This window comes from Microcaecilia unicolor, chromosome 10, assembly GCF_901765095.1.
Source record: "Microcaecilia unicolor chromosome 10, aMicUni1.1, whole genome shotgun sequence".
Taxonomy (NCBI): domain Eukaryota; kingdom Metazoa; phylum Chordata; class Amphibia; order Gymnophiona; family Siphonopidae; genus Microcaecilia; species Microcaecilia unicolor.
This window is the reverse complement of record NC_044040.1, coordinates 180,875,850-180,891,258: the sequence shown is the minus strand read 5'-3', so window position 1 is coordinate 180,891,258 and position 15,409 is coordinate 180,875,850. Positions and strand designations below refer to the sequence as shown.

The window sequence follows — 15,409 nt, the reverse complement described above, 5'->3', positions numbered from 1 at the left end:
GGCAGCGAGAGAAATTTGGAGGTATTCACCCTGGAGAATTGGAAGCCTACACTGGAACCATCTTAATCAGGATGATACTTACGAGCACTAGCAACTGCAGCAGCCCTTAAGGAGCATTGTTGCTGAGGAGACAATACTTCAGCAGCCCTGCTGGCAAGATAAATGTTAAGTTTTTATTTTTAAGAATCCGAGGTTTTTTTTGGAGGGGAGGGGGGATTGAGAGATGATTCAGAGGAGGGGAACGCAGGCCAAGGCTACTGTTAGGGTGACTGGGTAGGTGATGAAAAGTGGCTGTGTTTGCTGGGAATGGATGAGACTAACAGTGGGGAAGGGTTAAAACTGCAGCTGCAGGGGGCAATGGAGAGAGGCTAAGGTTATAGCTTTTGGGGGTAGGTGGATGGGTACACCATCCCACTGGCCTGTGGTAGCTGTAGCTTTGGCTTATTTCCCATGCTCCACCAACCACTCTCTCCATTGCCAGATATGCTGTAATTGGGTGAAGGGAAGAGCAGCTGCCTCCTATCTGCTCCTTGTTAAATAACTTACTATGCATAGTCTTGAGCACATTATGAATCAGCAAATTATAAAATGTGCATAAATGAATAAAAATTCCAGTCATTCCTAAGTCTGGCTCCTAGATCCTAAGAAACTTTGTCAAGCCCTATGATTTTTTTTTTTTTTTTTAGTTACATTTGTACCCCACATTTTCCCACTCATGCAAGGCTCAATGCGGCTTACATGGGGCAATGGAGGATTAAGTGACTTGCCCAGAGTAACAAGGAGCTGTGCCTGAAGTGGGAATCGAACTCAGTTCCCCAGGACCAGAGTCCACCACCCTAACCACTAGGCCACTCCTCGACAGTCTGTTAGGACTCCGCTTTAGACAGTTTGCTGAAAAATCTTGTATAGACACTAGCGCCAAGAACAGTGCATGGCCTTGTGACTATGGAGCTGGTGTCTAATCTGCTGCTGTAGGGCTAGAAAAAGCTCCCTGCTGCAATGTACTTTCTAAATTGTGGCGTCATCTGATGCAAAGCAGCTGTGGCCACCTGAATCTTGTGACTCCTGATTTACCTGCTTATCAGTCTGCTGATAAAAAAATTAGCTGCACCCTGTGATGTTTCCTGACACTAATAAAAAGATAAGTACATTTTTTTTTTGGGGGGGGGGGGGGGGTTGGGGAGGGTCTGCTGTGGATTTGTTTGTTCCTTAAGAGTTATGGAAAGAACAATGAGCTGTGGCCTTATCTAGATCAGTGGCCAGAAGGTAAAATAATAAGAACTAAAATATTAATATTTTTACATTCAAATGATGAGCAGGATACATGATGGAGAGCTTTAACACAAACTATTGTGCTAGCACTGCTGCTTATTATGGGGAAACAACATTTCCTTTATTTTAGCAGCAAAGCTAGAAGCATTAAAAAAAAACTATTATATTTGAGTGGGAACGTGTTTGGTGCTTTAGGCACCCTCTAATACCTAGGGCTTTAGCATAAATATTTTACACAGTGGAAGTATTTCACTGAGAACAGAGCATGTTGCTATATTTGACAAGACACAATAAAGAATGTGAACCCTATTTGTGGTTTAGTACTCAGAAAGTGTACCTTCCTGTGGAAGTACTCTGAAGTTTACAGCCCCGTTTACTAAGCCGTGCTATAGGCATACTAGTGTTTTTTAGCAATATGGGTGTCTTTAGCATTGGCACACGCCAATTTTTAGCACGCACTAAAAATGCTACCGCACCTTAGTAAACAGGGCCCCAAGTTTTCAGGGATAAAAAAATATATTTCAAAGCTCTAGGTTAATTTTCACAATAAATGTATATTTTATTTAACTTAATTTGCTTCTATATTAATGACAGATATAAAGGCCTAGCTTAAAAATCTTACAGAAACTGGCTTAACTCCAAGCCTGGCAAAGAGATTTTGTAAGATGGTCAATTAGCATTTGCAGTCACAAAATGATGCAATTTATTCTGCATACAATTTAGCTCATAATCTGGTATACAATGTACTGTTCACAATCCTTTAATATATACTCTTAAAATATACAGCATTTGACATGACCGAGTTTGAGAAACTGGAAACAACCAGAAACATCAGAAGCTTTTGCAGTCATGCGGGGTCACCCAATTCATTCTTAGAGCTTCATTTAAACAAAGAAAACATAACTTTTGTATAAAAAACTGTAGCCAAACCTTTAAAAAAAAAAAAAATTAAGATATTAACCCAATTCAATTGAAAATTATAAAACATGAATATCAAACAAAACTATAATTATATAATGCCAGCATTGTTATTTTAACTCTGAACTGCTTGACATAACTTTCTTAAAAAGATGAAATTCTACAGTAAATTATTGCACTCCATAATGTGCAGACTGCCAGGTCATTTCAGCGCTGAAAGACTGTCCTGAATGTGTGTTTTCAAGAGGCTCAACGAGTCTGCAGAAGGTACATCCAGCCTACACCCACAGTGTCTGTCTTCAGTGCAGGCCTTCATGGCTGTCAACCACGCTGTGACCTTTGGAAAACGCCTTCATGTCTTAAATGCAAACAGAAGGAAGAGTTACAATAATGTTATTTGGCTAATCATGGAATACAACAAGAGCAGTAATTTCAGAAGCTGGGCTTGACACTTTCTCCCAATTTAATCTCCCCCTCCCTTACTCACAATCTACTACTGACTCATTTGGGATTAAAACTCCTGCTCAGTTCAGTTTACCAGGCGTTGATAACCAAAGTGCTCTTACAAGATACTTTCAGTGCTGTGAAGATGAGGCTATGATCGATGGTGGGGGATGGAGTCCATGTGCACATTCAGCTTCATTTCATTATCAAGAATTTGGACAAGCTGTTGCATTGATGGAAGGTGACCAGATTCTAGCTTAGACCACACTGGAACATCTGGCACAACAAAGTGCAGAAAAAAAAACAAAGTGTTACACTTCAGAATTCAACCATGCCAAGAAAATTCCTTGGAATATAAAAAAAAAGATAGTTTGTTGTGCATTTTATACAATTCAGCAGCACAGCCCTATCTGCAATAACCTGCAGATGTACAGAAAACAATATTGCAGACTATCAGAGAGAACGCTGGTGCAAATAAAATGGTCTATAGAATTATCCTTGAAGAACTCAAAAGCAGTTTTGCATGAAGAAACTGCATAAAATATAAAATGCCACTACAGCTCCTCCTTGAGCATCCTACGGCAATGTACAGAGCATATCTAATGGTTAGTGCAATGGACTGAGATCCTGGGGAACCGGGTTCAGTTTCCACTTCAGCTCTTTCTAACCCTGGGCAAGTCACTTTATCTGCCATCATTTACTATGTTATGTTACTCCACTGGCCCAGGTATAAAAACTTAGATTGTGAGCCCACTAGGAACAGAGGAAGTACCTGCATATAATGTGTACAGTGCTGCATGTGTCTAGTAGCGGTACGGAAATGACTGCTGTAGATACTACTAATCAATTCTAGTGACGGTAACTCAAATTTATATACTGTCTACAAAGTGGTGTACATTCAGGTATAGTTTGTCCCTGGAGGGCTCACAATCTGAATTTGCACAGGAAGAAATAAAGGGTTAAGCATTTGAACCAGGCTTCCATGTTCTCAACCTGCAGTTCTAACCATTAGGCTACTCTTCCACTGAAGTTTATTCATACCTGTTTAATTTCCTTTCCTTGAATCCTACTAGACCAATCTAGAAGAATGGGCTCCGTTTTCTACCTCAATGTGCTGCTAGGGTAACTGAACTCTTCCAGTCACATCACTGGTATGAAGGAGCAGTGCAGCCCGGAATCCTTCAAAACAGCCCAATGTGGACAAAGAAAACTGAAAATTTGAGACCCCTTAGGGAACATACTTAACTATTTACAACATAGGGTAAAAGGGAGAGAGAGAGTGAACAGAGCCTTGAGAAATTCCCTAATGCTGTAGTCTTCCAGGGTGGATCCTGAACTGAGCTTTCCCAAGTCATCTCCGAGCAGCAAGTGACCCTGAAAAGCAGCTTACATGCACCTTGGAGGACGAGTCGGTCACCCCGATGACGATGCCAGAGCTACAAGCCACCACCTTGGGCACATACAAGATCATAAGCCATATCTAGGAGGTTTGATAACAAGGAACGGCATGATCCTATCTGGCCCATTATGTGGGCTGAAGCCGGTAGGCAGAGCTTGTCGCCCTATCAATTTAATTGTTTTGGTTGTACCAAGATGGTGGCGGCTGTATTGAGAAGAATAAAAACCACCTTGGATGGAGCTGGGTGGAGACTGGCTTCAGCCTTGTGACATCAAGCTGTCTGTTATCAAACCTCCTTGGGCCATATCCACCAGAAAAGCCACTCCCGATTCCAAGTGAACAACCTTCAACGACTCTGCAACTGGACTTTGGCCACACAGCACTCACACAAGACTAAATCCCTACCATCGAGGCGATAAAAGGTGGAACAGCTAATTAAGCAAGGGTATGATTTCACGCATCCTTAAGTGCTGACTCGCCTCTACTGGAACTGTGGTTTTCTTGGTCACAGCTGTGACAAGGGCATCTACTTTACACCGTCTAAACAGTCTATCCAGACCCTCATGCGGTAGAGAATAGAACCCAATCCAAATGAATTCCTGGTTCTGCCACCTAGGTCACTTTAAACTGTGAACCAGGGCCCATGCAGTCATGATATGCTAGTCAGATCCAGGGAGCTGGAACCCCACCAGCACTTGCCACGCAGAGTCAGAAATGGCTTTAATCCATTGTGATCTCAGCGCCCATAAGGGCTTCTACCATGACCATCATGCTACTCAGTCCTACCTGCCTATGGCAGGTGGGCTGGCTATAAAATGGCTGCCGTTTCTGCCAAAGACAGGAAAGAGAGGCCAGCGTCAGGAGAGAGAGAGGAGTTACAGCATTGACACACTTCTCAGAGGATCCCCAGGCTTACCTGGGGATGGGATGTAACCCCATCCCATATACTCTGTTGCAATTCCTATCCCAGGCATGCTGACGGCCACTATGGATTATGAGGCACCCTCCACCACACACACATGGACCGCTGCGAAGCCCATGGGCTACAGGGTCCCAGACAGAGTTTGATCCCTTCAAGCTCAAGTGAAGTAAGGACTATGGTCTGAACCCCAGGCACAAACTGATCAATGAATTTCATCCCCTGGGGATTCAGGCCTACAACACCAAACCTACTGCATGCACCAGTCCTTATACTGGCGATGTCACTGAAGAGCTCAGTTTCTCTACCTTCATGTGCTGGTAGGGAGACACAACCCATTCATTTGGACTGGTCTAGCAGAACAAAAAGAAAAGTACATTTTTTAACTTATTAAAAAAAGTAAAACAAAACAAACCCATACTGAGGTGCCCAAATACATATTCAGAAAGATACTACCATGTGATGAGCAAAACCTTCTAGTGACTTCTAATGTAAAAAAAATAGCATCTATTTCTATCTGAGCCCCAGTTAGGGGATGACAAGACTAAAGACCTCTTATGAAGTGCAAGCTGTCAATATTAATCAAATAAGGTGAGGGCTGTCACAAAGGAAGCGTGAAGGATTTAGGGGCACTGTAGTTGCATGCATTTATTGCTTGGTAATCCAGTTTCAAAAGCAATCTGAAGGAAAATAAAAGAAGCTCTTTAAGAAAACTAGATTACACAAGACACTACCCAAAATATTCATATACATGGGACCAGGGGAGCCAACTTTTCAAAATTATTGGGGGTGCTAAACCGAATGGAAATTATGTCTCCCTGGACACAATCAAGGAATTTGTTGAATACTGGGGGTGCTCAAGCACCCACAGAGCCGGCTCCTATGCATGGGACATGTGTAGAACCCATAAAAATGAATTTCACCTTCAATTACTAAAAAGAAGGTTGACAGAACTTAACTGTTAAACATTCTGAACAAAATGGCTAGTAATGCTAAATTGGTAGTTTTACTGTTTCAGCTATCAAAACTAGCTGCTCGCAGAGTAAGAACTTCCCAAACAGGGTTCTGGAAGAGACATAATTAATAGGAAGAAAACTACAGAGGCCCTGTGCAAGGTTATTCTTTCCATGGGTGTATAACAAAGTTACTCTAAAATAGTGCCAACATTTACAGGATAGTATTTCTAGACACTAAGTTGCTGAGAACCCACCATTTAAAGTGATCTCGAAGGCTCCTGTAGACATACACTGGTTCTCAATCATGTTGCTCAGGAAGAAAACCATCATACAAGCATAGACCTACAACAAAACAGAAGGGAGGTGTTTACGTATTTCAGAAAGATAAAACAGAATGTGAACACATCTAATTCAAGCTGCGCCTTTAAAGCAGCATCACTGCTTCCTACTCAAGGAAACAAATTCCCCAACCTCACAAAAATTAATTGGCAATACTGATCACAAATATGCTGGCAAGTTTCTCACACCCAAATTCCAGCTCAGATTGCCAGAGAAGATTGAGTTTTCTTCTGCTCTTGTGGACATCAACTGTGGGGAGCTTAAAAGCTGTGGCAACGAAACATGTTTTCTGAATCTCTTCATGTAGTAAATGCAAAGTGAATTAAATTTTATCTGAAGTTCAGATGCTTTAAAGTGTGTGTACATTACACAAGGGATAACATGATGTAACCTTCAGCAACACTTAATTCTGGAGGTTTCAGAGCCAGGAAAATGCAACATTTAACCATGAACTGCAGACAGCAAAAACAAGTTTATTGAAGAACCTGAACTCAATAGGGAAAGTGAGCAAATATTTAAATGTTTGAGAAAAAGAATACCTACAATAAGATTTAAAAAAAAAAGTTTTTCACAAACAAGAACAAATTATAGAAATACAGTATTCAAAAACAAAACAAAAGTCTGATTGTGTTAGTCTTTGCACCTTTTGTCACAGGAAAGGCACGTTAGACTCAATTCCAAAACTGCTTTAACATGGCCCATAAGTTAAACAGAACCCACCTGTCTCTAATCACAATAATGAGCTAATTTGAATACTGGACAAAGATTTGAGCCATTTCATTAGAGAATCTGAACAAAGATATTTCTCATACACGTGCCAAAAATGTAGCTCCTGAAACAAATTCTGAGATGGAATTAAGTGTACAGATTGGGAAAATGCTGTAAAAGTTTCAGTGAGTTCAAATACCATTTGGGGCATTGTCAGGTTTATCACTGTAAACTGGATATAGTTTTGGCACCACCAAAATACTGCCTCAATTGGACTGTCCATTCAGAAACAGTAGATGTGGGTTAAGGACATTGAGTAAAGGTTCATAGCGAGACCCAAGATTATTTAACTATAGTGAAGATCACATGATGTGCCGAGGTGGGTGGCTGCCTTTTCTCTGGGGGACCGGTCAGCCAGCCACCCCCATCTGGTACTTTGTGTGTTACTCTAACCCACCCAAAGCCCCAGTAAATAAATGAGAAGTTTATGGACAAAATTTGTAGTCCACAAGGTATGTCGGCTAAGGATGTGAAGGAGGCCAGAGATTGACCGCATGATGCAGGCCATGTGATGGTGGAGCAGACTGAGGGAGGGTAGGTTCCAAGACTAACACAAGAAAGCAGCTTACTGATTCAATTCTCTTAGCACTTGAAGTAAAATTTGATAAAAACTCAGCAGGCAATTGAAGACCATTTCTTTGCAAATGGTGAAATTTAGGGGCCCATCTAATCGATATGGAGCAGTAGGCCTTGTCCGATTGGTTAGTGCTAAAAAAAAAAAAAAAGGCACAGCAATACAAAACAAACTTGACCTTGAAAATTGATCATCACATCAATTTGAGGTTTGTGAGCCTCCTTGAATCCCTGCTTGAATCACAATTTGTGGGATTCCTAGGAAGATGGCTGGTAGACAAGCTTGTATTGGATTACAATGCGGACACTATGGATCGAGAGGACACAACATCAGAAGGCAGCTAGAAGGCCTGAGAGGCCTGGTGTGTCAACAGTCACTGTCAAGCTCTTAAAACTTTGCCCACAAAACAGTAATTTTAAATGCTTACTGCAAGAAGCGAGACCTGTGCTACCACTGAAAAAAAGGTGTGAGCAAAAAAAAATCTAAAATAAAAAAAGTGTATTTCTCAGAGAACTATTCCATGAAGGTTGCAAGTCACAGAAAAGTTTAACAAGGTGTACAAGCTCTGTTATACCTGGAACAGCTGAGTGACTCAAAGGAGAGACACAGAGTTTTACTTTACCAAAGCAAGCTCAAACACTTGTGTTTTTGCTGTGGCCTGCAAGTGGTGCCTCCCAGAATGGCAGCTGGGATTGATATTGTCCATACTAATTCTATCATAAGTGAAGTTTAATATTCCTGTTTGTTCAAGCTAATTTATTCACGAATGAAGTTTAATCCAATACCTTTCATTTCTTATTATAAAATCTTTCCTTATCTGAATACCTAACCCACTCTGTCTCCTCTACCATAACTATGTATTTCTCTTTTCCGGAACTGGTAATCACCATTATGGAATAATGTAAGCCACATCGAGCCTGCAAATAGTTGGGAAAATGTGGGATACAAATGCTACAAATAAATATTGATATCTGTATGCCCCGGTGAGACATTGGGGTAAGGGGGTGTGTAGGAGGGGGGAGGAGGGGGGGGGGAAAGGGGAAGAGCTGGATATTCCAAGTGTTGTCCCAGGGGTCTCTTCAATTGCTGTAAACATGACCCTTGTTAGGAAAGTCTGAGTTACTGTCAATGTCCATGTTATTCTGCACCTTGTTAGAGTGTTAATTACATTGAGAGTAATTTATAAACAGTAGGGTGGGAAGGGCCAAGTGATGCTCCAGTTAGTGTGAATTAGGGTGTGTGAGGGTTCATTTTGACAGATGGACTCTGATTTTCTTCAGAGGTACATGTGGGGATGGACAGGTGAAGTGTACATACGAGTGTAGAATTTTAGAGGGGCTGGAGCCGAACTCCTAGGAAGCCTGGTATTCTGAGGGATTTAATTTGGAGTAGGGATGGGGGGTGGAATGTTGGAGACTGGTTGTTTGTGGAGAGTGAATGCAAGGGGGTGGATGAGTTGTGAAGTCTGTAGGAGCAAGGGGTGAAAAGGTGAACAAGATGATGTTGTGGATTAGAGTATGTGGGTAGGAAGAGGCTCGAGTGTAAATATAGCGGTTCTGGGGGTATGGGTGGTGTATGGCATTTAAGGATTGGTAATGTGGGAGGGGGCTTGGCTTGCAACCTATGCACATGAAGAATGATCTCAGCCATCACTGAAGGGATGAATTCTGCAATACCTGGAGGGCGATATGGTTAGGGAGGTGCTTAAAAAACTGATCAGTTGGACAGTGGTACCCAATGCTGGTGGTGGTGGGGGGGGGAATGCAAAGTTTTTTTTGATAGTCTGGTTTGGCCATACTCTGGGTGGAGGATGAACACAATGAGCAACTTTTACTGGATCAAATTCTTATTGTTTGCCATGATTTTGTGTGGTAATGGGGGTTTGACCATGTTAAGAGTGGTTTCCTGGAATGATTCATTGACTCACCCATAAAACAATATAAGATCCTTTAGGCTCTGCAGCACCATAAGGCACATATTGCCTGCTTACAAGAAACAATGGGGCCCATTTACTAAAAGCTTAGCGCACACTAATGTTGGTTAGCACGTGCTAAGTGCCACATGGCTCATAGGTATAAAACAGGATGTGCAGAATTTAGTGCATGCTGTCTGTTAGCAGGCGCTATCTTTAGTAAAAGGGCCTCTATGCTAACTGATGCTGCTGAACACTTGAAATTAGAAGTCGTGAATGGGAGGGTTGGTTTCAGCCCCAGTAGAAGCCCACAACACTGGAATGGCCATTTTATTACAAAAATACTTTTGCACAGGGGGTGTTGAAAGTGGTGAAGAACGGGAGGTGTGTGTTTTAAAAACGTCAACTACATGGGAGAGAAACAGTTGCAGCATCTATTAGTGACCAGCTATTAGTGCCTTCCTTTTATTTATTTTTTGGCAGGACTTTGATTAAACATGGTGGGAGACTTTACGCAGATGTTTGATGCAACTCAAAAAAAAAAAAAAAAAAAAAAAATCGATAAGGTGGTACTAGAGGAGCTATTTGCTGTAGATATAAGGGGTTTCCTTTTGTGCAATACTTTTAATTTAGTGGATGTGTGGCAGGTGATGCGTCTCCGAGTGTGATGTCACATGTATCTGTAGCCCACTACATTTTGATGAGGGACCACCGTTCTTTGGTGGCAGCTGCAACTATTGGCCCCTTAGAAATTTCAGACCATACTATGCTTTGGCTAGATATAGAACTTTCAGGCCATTTAGGGATGGTGTAGTTGGCAATTTCCAGAATATTAAAATAAAAATAAAAGGAAGAACCAATATTCTTTACACACAAGAAGGTGCAAAAAGGAAGTAGAGAAGACCAAAAGGGCTTTGAAGAGGAGACCTGGTTTTCAGGAAGTCAGTTGATTCACAAAGTTCAGATTTAAAAGATTAACTATCCAATAAAAATATGTATAGCAAGGCTGGGGTGTGTGTGTGGAAGGGGTGGGGGGGAATAATCTGTTCTAGACGCCCTCCCATTGCCAAATCTCAGTTTTGAGGAGATAGGTTCATTCCATTTTCAATTTAATCTCTCAGCCTTGGAAATTCAGTGTGATTAAAACCTTAAAGCTTTACAAGGCACCAGGAAATGGGCATAACTGCATCATTCTGATGTGCAAAGGTCATCAACACCTACCCTAATTGATCTGTGCCTACTGTTGCTACGAAAAGGATTTCCCCCAAGTGTAAAGGGGTGCAAAAACTTATGCAATCCAGACTTTTTGGTTTCTTAATTACTTGAGTACACTGTAGACTCCATATAAAATGGGACTGCTCAACATGGTCAAGGGTTGGACTAATTATATATTACACTATAAACCTAACATTCACTTATAATGCAGTCAGTATCTTGGACCCCAATGTTCACATGTTGAGGGTAATTCTATAACTGCACCGTCATTTAGGCACCCTAGGGGCATACAGTAGTAATCTATTCTATAAAAGGATCCAAGGTGCCGTTCTAGAATGCTATAACAACTCAGTACAGATGTGCCTAACGTTTAGGTGCTAACACTTACAGCAGCCATAGAGCAGGGGTAAATGAGACTGCCTTACAGTAAATGCAGCAGGGATATGTGAAACTTACAGCATGCTTTAAGTGTGAGCTCTGCCTATGTCCCCTGTGCACACTCTCCTTGCAAATACATGCTGTACAAGTTAAGTCTATATGGGTTCTAAGTATAATATATATTGTGTACATCTGTGAAACAGAACTCTTCTAATGTACTCTGAACGTGACAAGACTTTTACAAAGCACTGTAATGCGTGGCTGCAATATCTTAAGCAACAGCAGCTATAGAGCATAACACTAGAATGTTTAAAGGGAATTGTTAAAAGTCGGTGAATGATGCAATATCATGTCAGACACTAATATAATTACAGGGTAGCAGAAAGTTGAGCAAATCTTACTACGAACAGACTGCTAAAGGAGGGCAAACTAGAAAGTGGCAACAGTTTTGGGGGATGGCAAGGCAACACAGAACACTAATGGGCCAATGATCAGAAGCAAACATGGGCACTAGAGGCCAGTAGCACTATACTAGTGCCTGCGCCAGTGAGCGGGTGTAACAATGTGCTGGCTGGCTCTGAATGCTAATTGCATCCAAACGCACGCAAACAAGGGTCTCCTGCATTCATCCCTCAAGATCAGCGGGCAGCGCGCCAAACAAGGGCACTGCTGCTGCTGCAAACCTTACACCAGTTTAGTTTGCTAGCGAGGGTGAAATGAGGGAGTCCCACTGAAGAGGTCTGACAGGTCTGGGGATTTTCTCCCAGACTTGTCAAACCTAAGCCCCCCCCCCCCCCCCCAAAACACAAGACCTCCATGCCCCCATCCCCAAAACACAAAAACCCTGGTGGTCCAGTGGGACCGCTAGCTTCCCCCCCCCCCCCCCCCACTGAACAAAAATACCCTGGTGGTCCAGCGGGACCGCTATCTATCCACCCTCCTCCCCCCCGGCAGCCTGCCTCGTGGTTGTGGGAGGAGGGAGGGACTAGCACTCCCTCCATCCTCTTTGGGCGCCTTCCCAAAATTGCAGTATCGCACCTACCCGGCGCATCCTGGAATGCACTGGGTGGGGCTTAAAACATAAGTTAAGCCCTGCCCAGCGCATCCCAAGATGCACTGGGAAGGGCGGGACGCCACCATTTTGGGAAGGCGCCCAAAGAGGAGGGAGGGAGTGCTAGTCCCTCCCTCCTCCCCCTACCACTACGTAAGGCTGCCGGGGGTGGATAGATAGTGGTCCCACTGGACCATCTGGGTTTTTGTGCTTTAGGGGTGGGTGGGCTAGATGTCCACCAGCCCTCCAGATCTTGTGCTTTTGGGGGGGGGGGGGGGGGGGGGGAGCTGGCTTAGGTTTGACAGGTCCAGGAGAAAATCCCGGACCTGTCAAACCTCTTCTGCTGTTTGACAGATCTGGTTTTTTTTAACTTATGCGAAAGGATTGGCACAATCTTCCCACAGAAGTAACCCTATGATCAGAGAAGTACCCCCTATAATCACAGCTAATAAGAGTATATAAATTTGTATGCTATTAGCTTTGATCATAGAGGCGTTATAGCCTTGCGCTGTTCCGGTGCTATTTTTAGAGTGCTATTTGGAACAGCATGCGGCTTCTGATCATTGGCCCATAAGAGGAAAGAACGTACTAAAGCATACTCCACTATTACATGATAATGTAAACACAACAGCAAGATGGTGAAAACTAGGGAGCACCCCAGTTCAACCCAAGTCTCTTAGAACAGACTGTACCACAAAAACCACACTTCAAGCTACTTCATTACTAAAAAAAAAAAAAAAATCCTACCTTATTTTCTTGGCCCCACTGCCAGAGACTTGGAGCTTGCATACCAAGGAATGCAAAAGGATCTTTTCCAATAATTATTAAGCCTATTAATACTAGCTTGAAGACTGACAGGAAGGATGCAATGTGCCTATAAAAAGAAAAAGAAAACCATTATGAACACAGTTATATCTCTCAATGTTACATCATTCAAGTCAGTGCATCCATTTAATGAAGCGACACCTGTACACTCCTTTGTTATGCTAAAGTGGTTCTCAAACTGTTCTGGCACACCTCTGATAGACTGTGTTAATGTGTGACACACTGATCATTAAAATCTGTGCCTGATGAAAACAACACAAAATACACATTTTACTATAGTTAAAAATAATGCAAGGAAAACAATTTTTCCTCACATTTAATCCTTGCTTCTTCAGTGAGAAGCTTGCAACTGACGCCTATATACAGTATTTCAACAGTGGTAGACAACTTCACATTAAACAGTTAGTTAGCATTAAGGTCTCTCCCCCACCCCCAATTCTAGAGTCTGTACAGAGCATTGATAGCCGTTTCCCCTTACAGTATGCCATACAAATAAGCCTATTTATATTTTTTCAAATTCTGTTATCACATCTGTAATGGCAACATAAAATAACTTCACAAAATATCCAGCACTGGAGGGAACGCAAAATCTTGCAAATAAACTATTCAGAACCTTCATATCAAAACCTTCCATCCCATAATAGCATTACCTTTCAGGAGACAAATACAGTAGATCTTACTATGTTTGAAAAGGCAGCACTAAAGACAGAACACCAATACAGTTCCTACTGCTCTACAAACAGACTCCAATGGCAGCAGAATCCCTCACCTCAGTCATACACAGAACACAGACCAACCCTCAATTAAAGAATAAAAAGAGACTAAAAGTTAGAAATGGAAATCCCGAGAAACCAGTGTCTAACAAAACACAGGAGGGGGGAAAACAAACAAACATAAATGCATTTCCTTCTCTAGAGCAACATACAAAAATGCAAGAATGCACATTCCAAAAACTGATGTTTCTTTTTACCACTTATGTGGGAAACATTTTTTTTCTAACCGAGGATGTCCCAAGGTCTCTTTCCACTCTAATGATGTACTAGATCTTTCCAGTCTTTCTTCGTTGTTTTCTCCCTTCCTTCCCTAAAAGTCTGAATGATCTTTCCTTTCATTCTTCCTTCCTGTGCCCCTCTATCAACTTATAGCTAGACTTCACCTCTTTCACTCCTTATCTCCACCCACCCACTAGTTGTCAAATATCTGTTTTTCACTTCTTCCCTATTAGTTTCATCTTCTACTCATTCCTTCCTCTGTCACATGCTCTTTCCCAAGCCTTGTTTCTCCCAGAATTTCATTCAATACCTAGAACCTCATTTCCATCTCACTGTACTCAAACCAACCCCCAGCCCTCTTTCCTCGTGTCCCATCAGCCCCTGCACTTCCCCATCATTCAGCTTTCCTCCTTTCACTTCCTCTCCAGCTCCTCTATGTCCATCCTCGTCCCACCTATCCCTTTCCTCTTACCCTTTCTCTACTTTCACTATATCCTTCAGTTTCACATCACCTTTCTATGCCACTCCATTCCACCTTTTGTGCCTTATCTCAAATACCCCAGCCTGTCTAATCCACTCTTACACATACCCCCATCCAGCTGCTCTTCTCTCACAGTGGCAGAGTCCCTGAATCCCTGCTCAGTCCCAGGCGTTTGCCCAGTCTCAAGTCCCTCTTCTCCCTCATTTCAAGCCTGAAGGCCATTCTTGGGGGGGGGGGGGGGGACTTTCCAATCCTGGTGTCCCTCTTCTGTAATATTTCACCAGGCACACCCCATATCCTTCAGCTACCATGCTCTCCAAACCTAAGTGCACCTTCTCTTTTCATCCCCTTCTAATATCTCTCATCTCACAAGTCCCCCTTTTAAACTCACATTCTCCATCTAATGAGGAAAGCCAAAAGAAGAGAGAGTAGCGGGTGTTTTCTCAGTCCATCTTCTCCTCAACCTCTGCAGCCAGCAATGGTATTGGCCATGGACACCGAGGAAGCAGCAGCAGGATGCAGCATTTCCAGGCTTATCTGGTGGCAGCAGTAATTGCAGATGCACAGAATGCAGTAATGCCAACTGCTTGAGGAGGAGGAGGAGAAGGACGACGAGATCTGCAACATTTCCAACAATGTTCAGTAAGGATGGAGAGAAGCAGAATCAGGCAGCAGTTATGGGGACTTCACTGCGGAAACCCAGGCCAAAGTATCAGCCTGCTTATCAGACATTGCTGGCTGGATGTCCAACCGCCACCTGAAACTGAACATGGCCAAGACCGAACTTCTTGTCTTCCCACCCAAACCCACTTCTCCTCTACCTCCACTCTCTATCTCAGTTGATAACACTCTCATCGTCCCCGTCTCATCTGCCCGCAACCTCGGTGTCATCTTCGACTCCTCCCTCTCCTTCTCTGCGCACATCCAGCAGTTAGCCAAGACCTGTCGCTTCTTCCTCTATAACAT

The 15,409-nt window shown here is 42.7% G+C and overlaps 1 protein-coding gene across 1 annotated transcript in view; it reads right to left on the bottom strand.

Annotated features, from left to right (window-relative positions):
- Positions 1-1,806: 1,806 nt before the first annotated feature.
- Positions 1,807-15,409, bottom strand: part of SELENOT (selenoprotein T) — a 47,370-nt gene continuing 33,767 nt past the window's right edge. Inside the window, exons 3-6 of the mRNA XM_030216336.1 lie at positions 12,893-13,019; positions 6,163-6,250; positions 2,757-2,910; positions 1,807-2,548 (exon numbers count right to left, since the gene is read on the bottom strand). Of these exons, the coding sequence (XP_030072196.1) occupies positions 2,786-2,910; positions 6,163-6,250; positions 12,893-13,019 (340 nt within the window). The 3' untranslated portion in view covers positions 1,807-2,548; positions 2,757-2,785. The remainder of the gene's footprint in view (positions 2,549-2,756; positions 2,911-6,162; positions 6,251-12,892; positions 13,020-15,409) is intronic.